The sequence below is a fragment of the Myotis nattereri genome (assembly GCF_964212035.1).
Source record: "Myotis nattereri genome assembly, chromosome: 6".
Classification (NCBI taxonomy): Eukaryota; Metazoa; Chordata; class Mammalia; order Chiroptera; family Vespertilionidae; genus Myotis; species Myotis nattereri.
The window spans coordinates 96,896,679-96,916,021 of NC_138081.1; the positions used below are offsets into that span (position 1 = coordinate 96,896,679).

Sequence of the window (19,343 nt, forward strand, 5' to 3'; positions counted from 1 at the left end):
TACTCAGAGTGGTGTAGACTGATGATACTATGTTTGAAAGGAACGTGATGACTGATTCCTTGTAGTTTGCTGTTTGGGAATTGTATTTGTACTCAGTTTATTTTGTTAGCTTTGCAGGAATAGAACTTTATTATTATTTGAGAAGTTGGCTGGACAGAGGAGAGGCAGGAAGTGTTTGCAGAGAACAGGTTAGTGAGGAATTGCATTTGAAGGTGAAGACAAGCTCATTCCTTTTTCCTCATCCACAGCAGCCTGTCCCCCACCCCTCGCCCGCCGGGCACGGGGTGCGGTCGGGACATGGAAGGGTGGCTTGCCGTGTGATCAGGGCTGTTGGCTGGAAGTGCCTCGGCTCCCGTGTGTGCTGTGCTCTTTGCTCTTTGCTGTTTCTTCCTGAATCTGTAAGTTTTAGTTTTAAACTTGATTTATGTTAGAAAGAGTTCTACAGACAACAGAAACGGCACATGGTTTCCGCCCGCGTGGCCAGTCCTTGCTTCCTGGGAGTGCGAGAGCTCTGGTGAGCTCCACCAGCGGGGGACACAGAGCTGAGGAGCACAGCGGGCGGCTGAGAGCTCTTACCGGCAAGTTTAAGTGGCTTCCGTTCGCCTTCTGCGCCTGAATATCTTCTCTGCTGCTTGTCTTTCACAGGCCAGAGTGCACACTGGGAGATTCGGCTAGCAAGAATTCGGACTCTGACGTGGAGGACTTTTCCGATGAAACTAATACAGAGAACCTTTTTGGCGCCTCTCCCCCCAGTACACCTCGGCAGATGAAACGCCTGTCCACCAAACACCAGAGGAATAATGTAGGGAGGCCTGTCAGTCGCTCCAATTTGAAAGGTAAGTCTTGTACTTGAAAGATCCACATGAGAGGGCATGGCCCTTCTGGTACATAACTGTCCTTATTGATTGATTGATTGATTGACCGATTTATATTTCTTTATTGAAGGTATTGTAAATACCTTCTTAAATTAGTCCTCACCTGCACATACGTTTTTATTGATTTTAGAGAGAGGGAGAGAGAGAGGGAGAGGGAGAAACATTGATGTGACAGAGAAACATCAAGCAGTTGTTTCCCATATGCTCCCTGACCATTAGCTGCCTTGTTAGTAAAGGAGAAACTGAGTCTCCTCAGGTAGAAAGGTTTTTGCTGAGTAATTGCTAAAGTCATTTGTATTTTTTTGAGTACAAAGGAATACAACAGTTATGGAAGAGGCCAAGCATGGATGGATCCACATACTCATGCAGGACGGCCTCGGGCGAATGAGATAGATGGCCTTCCTGTCCTCTGCCCCTCCCAGGCTGAAGGACTAGATTCTGTCTTCCAGACATGACAGGCGCAGTGGGCCATGGGGAGGGACAGAGCCAGGCTTTCTTCCCCAGGATTCCTGGCCGCCTGCGACCTGAGTTCTCATCCGTGACAGTGCAGCTACCTTAGGACGTGGGGCCCTCCTGGCCACGCAGCGCAGCGCCTGGCTGGCACACCACCCTCATACCATGGACAGACCCTGCGCTCTTCGTTTCTCCTAGAAGCTGAGTGTTCTCTGTTTCCATTTCTTCCTTCCTCCTGGCCCTTCCTTCCTGAGGTAGATGGTCAAACCATGCCGGCCTGCTGCTTCCTGAGCCCGACTTCTCACAGCAGCCTCAGGTCACCGAAGCCTAGACATGAGAATTTCCCTGTGAATTTCAGCGAACCACTGGTCCTGAAACTGACTGTGCAGCCCCCTGGCTTTCATCCATCTGTTACTGCACAGGACAGGGTTTCACTTTCTTCTCATCTGAGAAGCTTCCCCATCGCATGTTCTCCTTGCTGGGACCAGACCCTTCCCATTCCTCTTTCTTCAGTGTCTTCCTCTCTCTTCGGCCGGACTCCCTCTCTGTCTGCCACACAGCCCCTCACAGGGGCGAGTATCCCTGTCACAGCCCCTCCTTGAGAAAGAAGGAGGGCAAGAGAAATGGGCTTGATTGTATTGGTTTGCTTGAGTAAATCATATCCAAGGAGGAATTCCTAAGTGTAACTTGTCTTTCTTTCCCTTAGGGAAGATGATTTTTTACTTTCTTTAAAACTTTATTTGCCATAGGATGTTAAACTGTCCTTATCCCCTTTGGAAATGAGAATAGCTTTCTATTGCAGTTTCTCATCTTTAAATTTAATCCTTACCCATTTTCTGAAAAGAAAATTTTCAGATGCCTGGAGAAATTCCTTATCTCAAATAGTATCATTGAAGCAGCATCTAATGAAGCAGAATTAAGACATACTTGCTTTGTGGTAGGAAAGTGAGAAGATGGCAATAGCACGTCTACTTTTTCTTCACTCGTTGGTTCATGCTATTTTAGGATAGGAGTTGCGAGCACAATTTTCCCATTTCGTAGATTGAGAGACTGAGAGAAATGTTAAATGTCTTTTGGTTCTTTTAATTTTCAGCATATGGTATGATTTTTTTTTTCTCTAATAACAGCCTGAAAATATAAGTGCATGTGAAGATCAGTTTTATTGAAAGTATTGAGAGTAACTTCATATTTAGAATAATATAATGTTGTTTATTTTTTTTAATAGAAAAAACAAATGCATTGAACCAGCCTTCACATAAAGACACTGGGAAAATCGGGGAGAAAAAGATCCGAGCGGCCATTAGGACGACAGAGCGCGATCATAAGAAAAACGTGCAGTGCTCCTTCATGTTGGACTCGGTGAGCGGCTCTCTGCCCAAAAAGCCGATTCCAGATGTGGATCTCAATAAGCCTTACCTCAGCCTCGGCTGCAGCAACGCCAAGCTTCCCGTGTCTGTGCCCATGCCGATCGCAAGAACTGCACGCCAGACTTCCAGGACCGACTGTCCAGCAGATCGCTTGAAGTTTTTTGAAACTTTACGACTTTTGCTAAAGCTTACCTCAGTCTCAAAGAAGAAGGACAGGGAGCAAAGAGGACAGGAAAATACATCTGCTTTCTCATTCAACCGGTCGAATGAGCTCATCTGGTTAGAGCTACAAGCCTGGCATGCGGGACGGACCATTAACGACCAGGACCTCTTTTTATATACAGCCCGTCAAGCCATACCAGATATTATCAACGAAATCCTTACTTTCAAAGTCAATTATGGGAGCATTGCCTGTGTTAGAAACGGAGCTGGTTGCAATGGTGCCCCGGTGGAAGGACAGTGCCCGGCCCCTCACGGAACGAGGATTGTGGGTTATCCCACTTACCATGAGCATCTCCAGCGCCAGAGGGTGTCATTTGAGCAGGTAAAGCGGATAATGGAGCTGCTAGAGTACATAGAAGCACTTTATCCATCGTTGCAGGCTCTTCAGAAGGACTATGAAAAATATGCTGCAAGGGACTTCCAGGACAGAGTGCAGGCACTCTGCTTGTGGTTAAACATCACAAAAGACTTAAATCAGAAATTAAGGATTATGGGCACTGTTTTGGGCATCCAGAACTTATCAGACATTGGCTGGCCAGTGTTTGAAATCTCTTCCCCTAGATCGTCCAAAGGCAATGAGCCAGAAGATGAGGGAGATGACACAGAAGGAGAACTGAGAGAGTTGGGAAGCAGCTCGGATGAGAGTGAAGAACAGACCTCTGAGCCAAGGGCGCCACCAACCAGGCAGCCCCTCGACAACACTTTCTGCTTCCCGCCGCAGGACGGCCCCGCCAGGCGGCTGGAGCGGCTCGAATCGGAGGAGGACGCTGTTGGCTGGGGAACGCCGGACTGCAGCACCGAGGCCGGCTGTAGCAGACATTGTCTGACTTCTATTTATCGACCATTTGTAGACAAAGCGCTGAAGCAGATGGGGCTGAGAAAGTTAATTTTGAGACTTCACAAGCTGATGGATGGTTCCTTGCAAAGGGCACGGATCGCGCTGGGAAAGAGTGACCGTCCAGTGGAGGTAGGTTTCCAGCAGGCATTCGTGTGGTCTTCTCTTTAGTGCCGTTATTAGTTGTAAATTGCAATGTATGTTGGGTTGACTATTACATCATAGTCATGATATTTTTAAGGCATAAGTGGTAGTTATCATAAATTGCAGATTTAAACATTTCTATAAAGTACTGTGATAAATGAGGAAATGGATCTATGAAAACTACAAAATTTAGGGAATTAAATATAAGGTGGTGTGTGGAGGGAAAAATGCAACCATGTAAATATAGGATGGAGAAGGACAGGCTAGGTATAAATAAAGAGGGAGGGAAGCCACAATCATGGGTGACCACAAGCCGAATATGAGTCAGTCAAAAGTCAACATGATGCTAAAATATTTTTAAATGAATACGGCATCCAAGGTCATGGATATAGTTTTTTCTCTATTCTTTGCAGTAGCTTTCTCCTTTTTTGAGTAGCATGTCCAGTTTTGGTCACTGGATGTTAAAGAGATGTGAATTGTAGAGAACTGTGAGAATGATGAAAGGAAAAAGAGTACACTGCTTGGTGAGGTTTACCATAGGTGACGCAGGTCTAAGGGAAGTCTTAATTATTGTCACATGCGTGCTTCAGTTGGTGAAGTTTTTGTGAAAGGAGTATGCCTGTTAGAGGAAGTGGTTGAAATTGGGTTTTGTACACATTTAGTTTTGACAGCTTGATATCTCAAATTCTTTGTTTGCTGCTAAGGGTGGGAGAACAGAAGGGCCGTAGTGTTGGGTATTTTTCTTCAGCGATTGTCCTGTGGTGAGGTGAGTGTGCATGTTCCTGTGGCTGAAGGCAAGAGGGCCCGGACCTATGGGATCCCTTCTGCCTGTGTGAGGTGGTGGTTCCAAATTTTAGTAGCTCTATGAACCTTTTTAAAAAACTGCAGTTTATGGCATCATCTGGAAAAATAATTTACTTTTAAACTGATGATCAGGTCATGACACTTAGGAAGAGTGGTCAAGCATTCACATAATATAGCAGGATGTTTGCAAAATGAGTCGATACTTGGTAGCTATCTGAGGTTAGTTTACTTTGAGTATTATTTTGATTAGAACTCTTAAAAATGAATCTATATTGTGATTTGCTTTGAACAGTATTTTAACTCTGAATGATTTTTATGTATAGCTTGTTTTAGAGCGCGTGAGGGTTATCCCCCCCCCCTCCCCCCATGAATAACTATTTTATAATAAGATTTTAGTATAGTGCAGGTTTCTTTCTTCTTTTTTTTAAATCCTCACCCAAGGATATTTTTCCATTGATTTTTAGAGAGAGTGGAAGAGAGGGGGAAAGACAGGAGAAACATCGATTAGTTGCCTCTTGCACGCGCCCCGACCAGGGCTTGGGCTGAGAAGAAGCCTGCAACCCAGATATGTGCTCTTGACCGGAATTGAACCCGGGACCCTTCAGTCCGCAGGCCAATGCTCTATCCACTGAGCCAAACCGGCAAAGGCATGTTACAGTGCAGGTTTCAAAGTCAGTAGAGCAAAACTAGATCTGTAGTGAGGATTTGCCACATGTTCCAGATGGGGAAGAGCTTACTCTGGTCTAGGTTTTTGCCTGGAATGTTTCAATTCCAGTGAGCAAAGTGTGGGCAAGCCAGGGTTGATGATTCATATTTATTGTGAAGCACTAGGGTTGAAGTAATATGAATGAAAAGGCTCTGGCAGTATTACCGCTTCTCTGAATCAGTGCTTCTTGGCGGAGAGGGGCAGGTGGTGTGATGGTGAGGGCTCGGGGAGGTGTGTCCAGGCTTCATAAAACTGCTTTCCATGCTGCCACCCACGTTGTCTCTCTCCCCCAGACCCTCTTTGGCAATGAGCCATCGCTACTAGCAGGAGTGCTTTGCATCCTTAGATATGTTGGAACAGGATATCATTGCATTTTGTGTTAGAATTTATGTTGAAAACACACAGTAGTAGGTAGCCATAGTTTTGGATTGCCATCAAAGTTGTGTTCCTTTGGTTTGACCAAGTGAGATTTAAATGAATATGTTATCCTTGTTGTAGAAAAAAAGAAACATACAAATTCAAAGCTTAATAAGTGTGATTAAAGATTTGTTAATTAAAATTAAAATTATCTGTACATAGTTTGCTTCACAGAAGCCCCTGTTGTTTTAAATTTTGGTTTATAAAACATTATGTTTGTCAAATAATGAAAGAGTAACCGAGTGCCAAAGTAGAAACTTTTCTGTATTGGAGATTAATCCAAATTAATAAAAGACAAGGCTCTGAAATAATTAGCTTGGTTGGAAAGAAAGACTATTTTTATTCCCATTTCAGGGACATAATTCTGTAAGGGGAGGTATAGTACATGAATACACGTACACTCCCATCTGGGTTTGTTTTGCTTAAGTGTTTTTACTAAGTATCTTGGGGAAAGATGCACAGTTTTGAAGTCAAATAACTGGATTCTATTCCTTGATGTGGCTCTTTCTCACCACATAACTTTGTAAATGACTTAATCTTTCTGATCCTAGGTCTTCACATCTGTAAAATGGGTATAATGACTTCCTACCTACCTCACAGGGTTGTTGTGAGGCTTAAAACAACATTTGTATAAATAGTAAAATACTACAGAAGTAAGTTTTGTTATAATTTTTCCTCTTTTGAAGCTAACTCTAAGTTAGTATGGGCTAGACTATTCTATATTTTTTTAAAGTACGTATTTAACCTTTATTTACCAAATAATTGTGTATTTTACGTGTGTAAATTAGTTTCAGAATTGCTCCCTAGTACCTTGTGAGGAATAAAGTTACCAACTAGAGTACAGTGTATAATTCCATTCTTTTGTCTTCAGCCTTATAGAACACAGTGTTCCAAAGTTAGTTAGGTTAGCACCTTTTTCCTTTACCCTGTTCAGTAAGGTTATGTCATACATTTATAGTGTAGTTAGATTCATTTATCTCATCTGCACTCTGTCCTGGGATTTCCCAGTGTCCCAGTTGATTTTAAACTTGCCAACTGTGTGAAGTTCACTCTTTGTGTTGTACAGACTGTGGGTTTTGTACATTTAATATGTTAAAAACCCCTAGCATATTTGAGCCATAGATTGTGATATGGTTAATTTGTGCTTCTTCCTTTTTCTTTAACTTATGAAATATATATATTTTCAGAGGAAGAGAAAGATAAAATGAAAACTTATATTTTAATGTAATATCCAAAAAAATTAGCTGTCTGACTTTGTAGATTACCATGCATATTACCTCAAATTCTAGGAGGATTTTTGGTAACTCCAACAATTTCTTTCATTTGAATGAGAACTGATTATATAATTACTAGAGGCCTGGCACACAAATTCATGCACCGGTTGGAGTCCCTAGGCATGGCCGCGATCAGGGCTGGGAGGGGCGAGGGGCCGTGGGAGGTTGGCTGCGGGAGTGCACTGACCACCAGGGGGCAGCTCCTGTGTTGAGCATCTGCCCTGTGGTGGTCAGTGTGAGTCATAGCGACTGGTGCACTGGTCGTTCGGTCATAATGGTCGCTTAGGCTTTTATATACAGGCAGTCCTTGGGTTATGTCAGACTCGACGTACGTCATTTCATGGTTACATCGCCATCTCCCATTTACAGTATTTATTTTTAAAAAAAGTTCCATCATTTCGATGTATGTACATATGTGCTTTATGTTTTTTATTACTTATTTACCACAAGTAAAGGTCAGGAATTATCTTTTAAATTTTTTATTAAATCTTTATTGTTCAGAGTATTACCGTTGTTCCTCTTTTTTCCCCCCATAGCTCCCCGCCACCCGGTTCCCACCCCACCCCATGCCCTTACCCTCCCCGCCCACTGTCCTCATCCATAGGTGTACGATTTTTGTCCAGTCTCTTCCCGCACCCCCATACCTCCTCCCCATCGAGAATTGTCAGTCCACTCCCTTTCTATGCCTCTGATTTCTCTTATTTTCACCAGTTCATTCTGTTCATCAGATTTTTTATTCACTTGATTTTTAGATTCACTTGTTGATAGATATGTATTTGTTGTTCATAATTTTTATCTTTACCTTTTTCTTCTTCTTCCTCTTCTTAAAGAATACCTTTCAGCATTTCATATAATACTGTGCTTAAGCACAAATTTGGTGGTGATGAACTCCTTTAGCTTTTTCTTATCTGTAAAGCTGTTTGTCTGACCTTCAATTCTAAATTATAGCTTTGCTAGGTAAAGTAATCTTGGTTGTAGGTTCTTGCTATTCATCACTTTGAATATTTCTTGCCACTCCCTTCTGGCCTGCATAGTTTCCATTGAGAAATCAGCTAACAGTCGTATGGGTACTCCCTTGTAGGTAACTAACTGTTTTTCTCTTGCTGCTTTTAAGATTCTCTCTTTGTCTTTTGCCCTTGGCATTTTAATTATGATGTGTCTTGGTGTGGTCCTCTTTGGATTCCTCTTGATTGGGGTTCTCTGTGCTTCCTGGACTTGTAAGTCTATTTCTTTCACCAGGTAGGGGAAGTTTTCTGTCATTATTTCTTTTTTTCTTTTTCTTTTTAAAAAAAATATATTTTATTGATTTTTTTACAGAGAGGAAGGGAGAGAGAGATAGAGAGTTAGAAACATCGATGAGAGAGAAACATCGATCAGCTGCCTCCTGCACATCTCCCACTGGGGATATGCCCGCAACCCAGGTACATGCCCCTGACCGGAATCGAACCTGGGACCCTTCAGTCCGCAAGCCGACGCTCTATCCACTGAGCCAAACCGGTTTCGGCCTGTCATTATTTCTTCAAATAGGTTTTCAATATCTTGCTCTCTCTCTTCTTCTGGCACCCCCATAATTCGGATGTTGGTACGCTTGAAGTTGTCCCAGAGGCTCCTTGCACTATCTTCATATTTTTGGATTCTTTTTTCATTTTGCTTTTCTGGTTGGGTGTTTTTTGCTTCTTTGTATTTCAAATCTTTGACTTGATTCTTAGGATCCTCTAGTCTTCTGTTGGATCTCTGTATATTCTTTATTTCAGTCAGTGTATGCTTAATTTCTAGTTGGTCCTTTTTCATATCCTTGAGGGTCTCACTAAATATCTCGGATGTTTCTAGAAGATTCTTGAGTAACCTTATAACTGTGGTTTTGAACTCTATATCCAGTATTTTGCTTTCACCCATTTCTTTCATTTGTGACTTGTTTCTTTGTCTCCACATTTTGGCTGCTTCCCTGTGTTTGTTTCTATGTACTGGGTAGCTGCTAAGTCTCCTTGAGTTGATAGAGTGGCCTTGTGTGGTTGGTGTCCTATAGGGCCCAGTGGCTCAGCTTCCCCAGTCACCTGAGTTGGATGCTCTTGATGCACCCCTTTGTGGGCTGTGTGCACAGTCTTGTTGTAGTTAACCCTTGATTGCTGTTGGTATCACTGGGAGGAATTGACCTCCAGGCCAATTGGCTGTGATGACCAGCTGTGTCTACACTGGGAGATCTATTGCGCAGAAGACATCCTTATGGGGCAGGACTTGCTTCAGTGGGGCTTAGGTGCTCATTGAGTCTGCCCCGTGATTGTGTCTCTTATGGGTCTGAGGAGTTGTAATCTGGATGGTCTCACTCTGACCACTGGGTACACTGGCTCTTGGATCTCCAAGGAGGTGCAAGGTCAGCCACTGTCTGGGGCTGCCCAGCAGGAGCTACAGAGACATCTGCAGATTCCTCCTCTTTGTATGGGGTTTGGAAGTGCCCAGACGGCCCAGCTGTGAAGCAAGGCAGGCTGCTGCTGCTGGGCCTTGGGCCTTCTTTTGGAAGCTCTGGAGCTCTCTGACCCAGCTGCAGTTTGACAAGTTTTAGGTGAAAGAACAGGCCATTCATATGCAAAAGCTGATGCGCACAGCCTGGGTGGAGTTGTAAATTGGGTGGGGCAGGGACTCTAGGAATCACCAGGGTGGAGCAAACAGCTATGGCTGCCAGTCAGCCCTGAACCGGAGAAGTCCCTGGTCCTCTGCGTCCCATGTACCCGTGCAGGAACAATGATTGCTGCGAGCACCTCTGAGAGAAAGCCACCTTCGCGTTCCTGTCCCGATGCCAGACAGTCCAGTTCCTCCCCATATGTGCCTGTGTCCCCCAGAGTCTCACCCGGAACAGGAGTTCAGAGCAAGCGGGAGCTTGTATCTCCCTCCTGGTTAAAAGAGCAGCACATCCAGGTGCCAGCACTTTCCGCACCTCTGCACCTCCTACCAGTCTCAGTGTGCCTTCTTCACCTCTCTGGTTGTGGAACTTCCACTCAGCGAGGCTTCCCGCGGTTCTGGGTGGTAGTTGTTCTGCCATTTAGTTGTGGTGTTGATGTGGTTGTGAGAGGCAGCAAGTACAGGTGCTTACCTGTGCTGCCATCTTGGTTCTCTTCTCTTTTAAACTTTTTTTTACTGTTTCACTTCATTACTGCTGTGTATATGCTCCATGTGAGTGACGTAAGTGCTTATGTAGGTACGTTCCGACTTATGGCGAAAATCACATTACATTGAACCATAAGAACGGATCTCTGACGTAACCTGAGAACTTACTGTATATAGATTGTAAGTTTAGTGGCCAATGAAATATCATTTAGGATCTAATAATAATTATGCTGATTTTTCCTGAAGAGGTTGCCTTTTATATTCAGAGTGGACAAAGGCTATAGAAACGAGGATATGCATTTATAATAAACTACCATTTAGTGAGCCTTAGCATGTGCTAGACACAGTAGCTAAATGAAGTGGCATTTTTATTTCTGTATTTTTCATATATGGAGAGTAGATAACTAGGCCCAAATCACAGAAGCTATAGATTGTTAGAGAGATTCAAACCTAGGATTTGGGGATAGCAGACTTTAAGCTATACTCATGGTTTCCAAACCTGACTGCACATGTGCATCTCCTGGAGAGCTCTGACAGATACAGATACACACAGCCGTCCTTCTGGTTGTAGGCAATTCTGAGTCTCCCAGGTAGGGTAGGAGCACTGCCATTTTTCTTTTTATTAAATATATTTTTATTGATTTCAGAGAGAAAAGGAGAGGGAGAGGGAGAGGGAGAGAGATAGAAACACCAGTGATGAGAGAGAATCATTGATAGGCTGCTTCCTGCACACCCCACACTGGGGATTGAGCCCGCAACCTGGACATATGCCCTGACTGGGAATCGAACCCTGACCTCCTGGTTTACAGGTTGATGCTCAACCACTGAACTACACTGCCTGGGCAGAGGAGCACTGGCATTTTTAACCTGCCTGCGTAGCCAGACCAATCAGCACCAGTGCAGCTGCAAGTGAGCCCACTGGGAGCAGTAGGGAGGTGACAGTATTCCCCACCTCCACTCTCACAACCAGTGCTCGTTCATGCAGTGTTTATAGGTCACTTTTTATTTGTGTCAAGCATCCCCTGTCTGATTTCATTCGTGAAGTTACATAACTTTTTAATTGAGGTGTCAAGCTAATAAGCACCTACTCGCTCATTGCCTGTAGGTTTTGTTTTTCTTAAAGAGGCACACTGATGTGTGGGCCAGTAGGAAGTAGTGCTCCGGTTTGTAGCAGAGAGCGGGTCCGTGACAGCAGCAGCAGCTCCAGACCCGTGGCGAGTGGGCACTGAATACGGACCATGTGGAGGGTCAAGGTTGCACACAGTGAGTGCTGGAGCAGGACGCGAGCCCGGGACTGGCTGCAAGGCCTTGCGCTTAGCCAGTACACATCCTGCCTCATGCAGTAGGGTCACCGCACCAACTGGAGCATCTACAGGCCTGGCCAGGAATGTGGCGCGTGTGGGAGAAAGAGGGCAAGTGGCCGTGAAGAGTGAGAAACGACGGGCACTGTGGTAAACTGAGCCGGCCAGGTGCTGTCACGTGGGCACTATGAGTCCAGTGTGTCAAACAGAACAAAAAGATCCAAATTTTCGTGTAAAATCTTCTAACTTTTAAATGCTGGCCCCTAAGTACAAAATATTTAAAGCACCGCATGGAACACTTAGAGGCAGAATACCTATTGATTGGTGATGTTTTAAGTTGAAGAAAAGTTGAGATTTTCAAATTTTGATGGCTTCAGTGTTCTCAAAAGTAGAAGGCAAGGTCTTTGAATATGGTTGGTCAGCATGATGTTGCCAGAGGTTTAAAAACAGTGGGGAAGCTCCAAACCCCATGTTTTATGGGGGGAAATACAATGGTGAGCAACATTAGGGGCCCCAGGAAACATTAAATAACAGATATTTGAGTGAGACTAGCCAGGTCAGTTTTATGAATTCTTCCTGATTTTTCTTCCAGTGTCATTCAGTATAGGTCAGGAGGAAAAATGGACAAAAGAATGTGTTGAATGCACTGGTTTTTACGTTTACACTAGAGGCCCAGTGCACGAAATTCGTGCAAGAATAGGCCTTCTTTCTCCTGGCTGCCGGTACTGGCTTCCCTCTGGGACCTGGGACCCAGGACCCAGGCTTCCCTTGCAGCCCCAGCTTCGCCTGGAAGGTCGTCCAGGAGGACGTCCGGTCTAATTAGCATATTACACTTTTATTATTATAGATAAATGGCTATCTGGTTTTATAGTCTTTTCTCGAATATTTTCTAGTTCTCAATGTAGAGGTAGTTGTGGGTAATACTATAACCTTAAATATAAGTGTTCTGACCATTTTAATAAAAAATACATGATGAAAAAGATGAACTTGATTCTATTTCTACTATTTTTTTTCCTTGACAAAAATACTGCAGTTTGGTTTTAGTTCTTGTTACGGTTTCCTAATACTTTTAGAACTTTTTGCTTTAGAAAACATTAAAATTGAAATGTTAAATTATTCTCAAGATAACTTTTCCTGTAAAATGATGGTTTTTGTAGATTTGTCAGCAAATGATAGAGAATAATAGTTTATGACTACACCCTCATGCACACTCTTTCGCCTGTGTTGAATGTTGCTACAGTTTTCTGAGTTTCCAGACCCCATGTGGGGCTCCGACTACGTGCAGCTGTCCCGGTCGCCCGCTACTTCCGAGCAGAACTGCAGCGCTGTGTCCTGGGCCGAGCTCGAGGCCATGGACTTACCCTCCTTCGAACCTGCCTTCCTGGTCCTCTGCCGGGTCCTCCTGAATGTCATCCACGAATGCCTCAAGTTGAGATTGGAGCAGAGACCTGCGGGAGAGCCGTCTCTCTTGAGTATTAAGCAGGTTTGTTTCAGAGACTGTTTACAAACATCTAGCAATCATTATATTACTCCAGAGGCTTATGATTTTTATTTTGAGGATTTTTTCTGTAATTGTTGCAAATAGTGAAAACTGAGTAGTGTTTTCAAAGCTGCTCTTTGTAGGGTGATTGAAATGTTCTTTACATGCCGTCCTCAAATACAGGGTTGCGGTGCAGCCTTCCTCTTATTCACTTCCTTGTCAAAAAGGATATAAAAGTAGGATGATGATATGACCTATATCCTATTAATATCAGTCTTTAAAGACTGGAAACTTAAAATTAGATATTTTAAGTTCTTTAAATTTAGTTTTTTCATTCCTTTTAAGCTACATGTAAACGTCTAATTTCCTCAGATTAATCTTGGGTTTGTTTGTGGATTAGTATAGTTTTTTGATAGTGAATGCCATAAACCCCTGTAGGTAAATTATGCTAAGCTATTACAAAGGTCCCATGCTCTGTGGTAAGTACATTTGAATCTTTATTATGATTAAAAGGGATGAGATTTTTCTCTTCTGTACCTTGTCTTATAATGTAAAGTAGTAGAAAAATATATCTTTCTATGGGTTTTATTTTCTATGTAAATTTCTTTGTAGGAGGGTATATTTTAGCAAATCAGTTTTTGTTTATGTGACATTTTCGCTCTGCACCCATACTTTATTTTTACTGTTTTGTTCTCATCCAATTGAGACTAAGATATTGTGTAAGAATCTGGAAAATATCTTAGGTTTTTCAGAGGTAAGGATTCGTTTGGGGAGGGGGTGTTGGAGTTCTTTGAGGATTCAAGCGGGACTGAAAATCGATACCTAACCTGGTCAGGATGTGTGAGATGACGGAGCTGTGACTGTCCCCGCAGCTGGTCCGAGAGTGTAAGGAGGTGCTGAAGGGCGGCCTTCTGATGAAGCAGTACTACCAGTTCATGCTGCACGGCGTCCGGCACGGCCTGGAGAAGGCCGACTGCAACATGGACGCCTTCGAGGAGGACCTGCAGGAGATGCTGATGGTGAGGCGCGGGGGCGTGTCCCCCAGGTCTGTCTGGCTGTGTGTGTGAGGGCTATTTTTTAACCGATTGTTTTATAACCTATTCTACTTCACTGTTTCATTGTGGGTCTGTAGCAGATGGCCCCGAAATAGAATCATAGCCTGGTCGTATTTTATTGAGCCATCTGTCATCAGCTGTATTTCTAGTACCTCGGATGCACGAGGGACCTTGCCCGGCTCTGGGTATATAGTTAACAAGTCCTACGAAACTCAGTCTGAAGAATTGGGCAAAATTGATATTCTTCCCTGAGGAGGAAGTGCTGAGGTAGCCTTGTGCCGAGATGCCAGGAAGAGTTAGGGATGGGACACCTACACTGGACGGTGAGGCAGCTGAGTCTTGAGGAGTCAGGAGTTACGTGAGGAACCTGGCACATGCACGGGATTGTAAACAACGTGAGCAGACTTACTTGTATTTCTTTCCAAAAAGAGCCCCTGGTCTCCTCCCATGCATTGTACGTACCTGTGCCTTCTAACCGCTGGACTTTTGCTCATATTATTTCTTCCTGCTCAAAACGTCCCTTCTCTTTATTTTCCCACCTGAGACTTACTTTCAAGTTTTATTTTTTTCTAGAAAGCTTATTTGACAGTTTTAACCTTTAATGGGCTTTATCTAAACCTTCTTTGAACTCTCAGCAGTTATAATTACAACTGTACTACTTAATACATAATGACACAGCAAGTCTCTGTTCTCAGGTTCCCCTAATTAGACTGAAAGCTTTACAAGCCACGGGCTATGCCTTGAAGTTCTTTTGTCTTCCGTAATGTCTGGTAGAGTCTTAATGTGCAGTAAATACATGTTAGATTCAATAGAGAGAGAGACACAGCTGATTGCATAATATGACAGGTTGATGAAATAATATAGAAAACAACCTCGCTGGTAGGTATATTGTTTTTGCAATGCTTTCATCCTTGCTTGATGCCTCACTGTGCTGCCTCAGGATGGCTCCGCACGTCCAGCTACCACCCCCTTTCTAGGCTGAGAGAAAAGAGAAGGGTAGACGGGAAAGTGTGCTTGCAGCTAAGTCCAGAGCAGGGCGCTCCTGGAAGCCCTGCCCAGCAGCTGCCCCTGGTCCGCTGGCCAGGCTGGGCTTCCACACACTCAGTGCCAGCCTCTTGAGTGGAAGGCGCGCAGGAAGACGTGACTGGGAAGGGACTGGCCACATCCGCCATGTTACGGAAATAATTTTGATTTTGAAATTGTTTCCTGGTTGTTTGGGAGAATACATAAAAGACCAGTACGTCTAAAATATGGCTGTGTTTTAAAGTACTGTGCTAGTATATTTCTTATGTCGGAAACGTCTTTATCATTGAAAATTTATGGTATAAAGCCATAAGCGAACTAATTTTTCTCTCTCTGTGGATGACTCAACAGAAGTTTAAAAAGAGAAAATGTGCTTTGCTTTGCCTAGGATTTAGTTTGAGCTTTGCTACTAATGATCTGTGTAATGCACAATTTCCCTTCGTTTCTCTCCATCGTCTCACAGATGAAGAACTAGCAATTACCATGTTTTTAAAATTGTGCCCCAAAGAGTGCTAGATGCGTAAGTGCAGGGGCATGCTTTCAGAACTGAGGAAGCCCAGACCAAATCAGTGTTTTTATGAGGAAGGAAGGAGAGAGTGGCCTTTGGATTGGCCGTCAGATTATGTTTACTTGAAGCTCACCAAAAACAGCAAAAGGAAGGAAGAGTAAAGAGAAACATTTCATGTTCAGTAAAGGAGGATACTGATCACAGTATTCACCCCCCCACCCCCCACCCCCCAAAAAGACTATTACAATTATTTACTTTAACATTTAGACTAAAATGAGGGTGACCAGATATGGAGGGCCCGTCCATTGATTAATAGCGTTGTGAATGTAGGGGTGTGGACAGTCAGGAGAGAAGCAGGGTGTCCCCGTGAGGTCCTGTTGTAGATGGCATTCTGCAGGACAGACGGGGAAGGAGAGGGACACTTCTGTGTCTGCAGCTCCCCCTCTGAGCAGGACGACTGCTGCCTGAGAGCCGGGTGGGAGGGTGAGGGCAGCAGTGATTGGCAAGACGTGATGCGGACCAAATGCGACTTCGAGGGCTGCTCTGTGCTGGTCATCTCTGACTTGAAAACCGAGGGATGTGTGCGTGCAGGCCAAGGAAGTAACTGGTGTTTGAGGCAGCAAGTCCATGTGGAAGCGGTCAACGTGCTAACTCATGCCCTGGCCTCAGAGGTAACCACGACAACACACAGAAGGTGTGATGTAGGAACATATGACAGATGTAAGGAACCATGTAAAGAGTTTAAAAGGTGTGATATTTGCCCGGCTGGTTTGGCTCAGTGGTTGTGTGTTGACCTATGAACCAGGAGGTCACAGTTCAAATCCCAGTCAGGGCACATGCCCAGGTTGCGGGCTGGATCACCGGGGTGGGGGGTGGGGGGACGTGGAGGAGACAGCCAATCAGTGATTCTCTCTCATCATGATGTTTCTGTCTCCCGTCCCTCTCCCTTCCTCTCTGAAATCAATAAAAGTATATTTAAAAAAGAAAAAGGAAAAGATTGATATTTGATAACAAGGTGTGATATTGTTAGAAGACACAAGGGAGGGCCAGACACTCACAATTAGTGTTCCCAGAGTAGCAACATTCAGCCTTTTCCATCTCATGGCACATAACTAATTACTAAAATTCCACGGCACATCAAAGGCTGTGTTATATTTTTTGCTGATCTAACAAAAAATAATAGGTATAATTTTGATTCATTCACACTGGATGGCTATTGTTGTGTTGGCTGTTGTTATTTATTTTTTTTTGACAGTCTTAAGGGAGAATAGGTTAGTGCCCCTGTCTTAATAATCAGGTATTGCATGTTTAAAAATTCTTGTGGCACACGGTTGACAATCACTGTTCTAGAAATCTCAAGGGCAAGCAAAAGAGCAGAGAGGGAGCTCCTGGGAGCTGCTCGCTTTCCGTGCTCATTTGGAGAGGATGGTGGTAGACCCATGCTTGCAGGTTCCACACACACAGCTGGGCCCAGGACTGGAGACTGATGGCGCACAGCGTGGATGGAGGAGGGCCCAGAGCACCCAAGATTCAACAGAAGACACGGCTCTGGAGATGAAGAAAAGACCTGAAACTTGCCTACTGACAGTTGTGATGGTCGCAGAAAACATTCGCTCCAGTGAGCCAAAGCCATAACCTGATGAAAATACAGGAATCCAAGACTAGAGGAGGCATCCTGTAAACACCCAGCAAAGATAATAGTCATCAGGGCGGGAGGTGGGGACAGCCAGGTTGGGCTGGCATCATATTTCTTCATCCTGGCAACAGCGCAGGGGCAGTGCAGTGGTATCGAACAGTTCTCAGGGAGAGAACGTGTGACCCAGATATTTTCTACGTAGTCAACTTACCCTTTCGTAAAAGGATCGGTAGGCGGTGATTTTTTTGTGATAGACAATTGTGAACCCGTCTTGAGAAAAACTCTTTGATAGTGAAACCCTACTAAGCAACAGGTAAGTCAAAATAAGAATTTAGGGATGGAAAAGCTTAATAGACTTATGTGACCATAAACCCCACTTCAAAAAAATTGGGTATTTTAGTTACAGATCATAATTTATATGTCATAAGCCTTGAAAAATTATAGCACAAAAATCTGGATATTGGGAAGGGATGGTGAGAAGTGTGCTCATTTCCTGTCAACATGTAAGCTACTGTCTAAAGTTAAACAAGTGAAGATCCCCGCCTCCTGCAGGAGGAGTGTCTGCAGGACATTAATCATAACATTTCTGGTTGCTATTCTTTTTAATTTTTAAAACTTGATTGTACTTTTTTCTGCATTGTGAACATTTTAGTCATTTTCTCCATAATTTGAAGGGATTGTGGATACAATGTTACACTGTGAGGGCTAAGCTACACAATTTAAGAGAAGTCCTCACTGGTAGCACAGTGCCATGCCCAGCGGCCCTCTCCCATGGCTCTCTGATGCGTAGCTTTCATGTTGACAGTTGAATGTCGTGAGTTGCCAAAGTCTGTTCTCAAATACCACCCTTTACATTTTTGTATTTTAAGGTATATTTTGATTACATGAGAAGCTGGATCCAAATGCTACAGCAGTTACCTCAAGCATCCCACAGTTTAAAAAATCTGTTAGAAGAAGAATGGAATTTCACCAAAGAAATAACCCATTACATCCGGGGAGGAGAGGCCCAGGCTGGGAAACTTTTCTGGTAGGAACCCTGGTGCTCCCGAGGGCACCCGTCTGCCTTCCTCACTCCCACTCCCAGTCTGCTGCCCAGTTCCCTTCTGTGCCCTGGAGCGTTGAGTTCCTATCTGTGTGCCCCTCTCCCAAGCTCGTTAGCTCTGAAGCAGTGGTTCTCACCAAGGTGCTTGCCCGTTCCCACCCCACCCCCACCCCTCGGGGACAGTTGGCAATGTCTGGAAGCAGCTTTGATTGTAGGACTGGGAGGTTCCACTGACATCTAGTGAGCAGAGGCCCCGGACGCTGCCAGACATCCTCCGGTGACAGGACGGCCCCCAGAACCAAAGTTATTCTCCCCAAGTGTCAGTCTTGCGGTGGAGAAGCCCTGCCTTGGGTTCATGTGACCAGGAGCAGACTCTCAGCCTCTGAGGGGGCCTGTGCGGCAGTCCTCGGGATGCTTGGCCGAGGAAGGACTCACCCCCAGCACTGCTTTGGGACTGTCACGCTGACGGCGGAATCCCTGCGAAAGGGGCATACGGTGGAGGGTTAGAAATGCAGACAGTAAGCCATCCGGGGAGTGGTCCCTGGTCTGTTGTTGTAGAAAGTGAATGTGTCTTGAGTGCAGGTACCTGATGTGGATTTGGCACATCAGTGGCCTGTGCTCACCACTGAGGTTCCCTCCCTGGGCTCCAGGCTGCTGCTGTTGGGGGCTGCCTCGCTCAGCTGCTCAGCAGCCATGTCACTGCTGTCTCCTTCCTGAGGGCCTTTGCACCAGCTCCTTGGCCTTCCCTCCCTGGGCCTTCCCTCCCTCAGCCTCCCCTCCCTGGGCAGTCCTCAGGACCTCAGCTCCCACAGAGCCATCTTCTGACCTCGAAGGTCATCGTTCGCAGCTCTATCGCCTCCATCTGTGCTCGGTATCTCGGAATCTGGCATGCACGCCTCTCCCCTAACCTCCAGTTTGTATCAAGTCTTCTCTGTGTTGTGTGTGAGCAGTGAGCGCGCTCCGTCTCAGAGCTCTCCAGTCCCTCAGCTGTGGGCCCCCTCTGTCGGGTGCTGTCCTGTGCAGATGGGCTCACCTCAGCAGCCTAAGGACACACTCCCTGCCATGGTCACCATCTCGCCATTCTTCCGCTCTCCTGTCA

General features: G+C 44.8%; 1 protein-coding gene across 1 annotated transcript in view; it reads left to right on the forward strand.

Annotated features, from left to right (window-relative positions):
- Positions 1 to 651: 651 nt before the first annotated feature.
- Positions 652 to 19,343, forward strand: part of MAP3K4 (mitogen-activated protein kinase kinase kinase 4) — a 51,304-nt gene continuing 32,612 nt past the window's right edge. Inside the window, exons 1-5 of the mRNA XM_081094585.1 lie at positions 652 to 836; positions 2,554 to 3,884; positions 12,741 to 12,983; positions 13,853 to 13,999; positions 18,072 to 18,229. Of these exons, the coding sequence (XP_080950711.1) occupies positions 767 to 836; positions 2,554 to 3,884; positions 12,741 to 12,983; positions 13,853 to 13,999; positions 18,072 to 18,229 (1,949 nt within the window). The 5' untranslated portion in view covers positions 652 to 766. The remainder of the gene's footprint in view (positions 837 to 2,553; positions 3,885 to 12,740; positions 12,984 to 13,852; positions 14,000 to 18,071; positions 18,230 to 19,343) is intronic.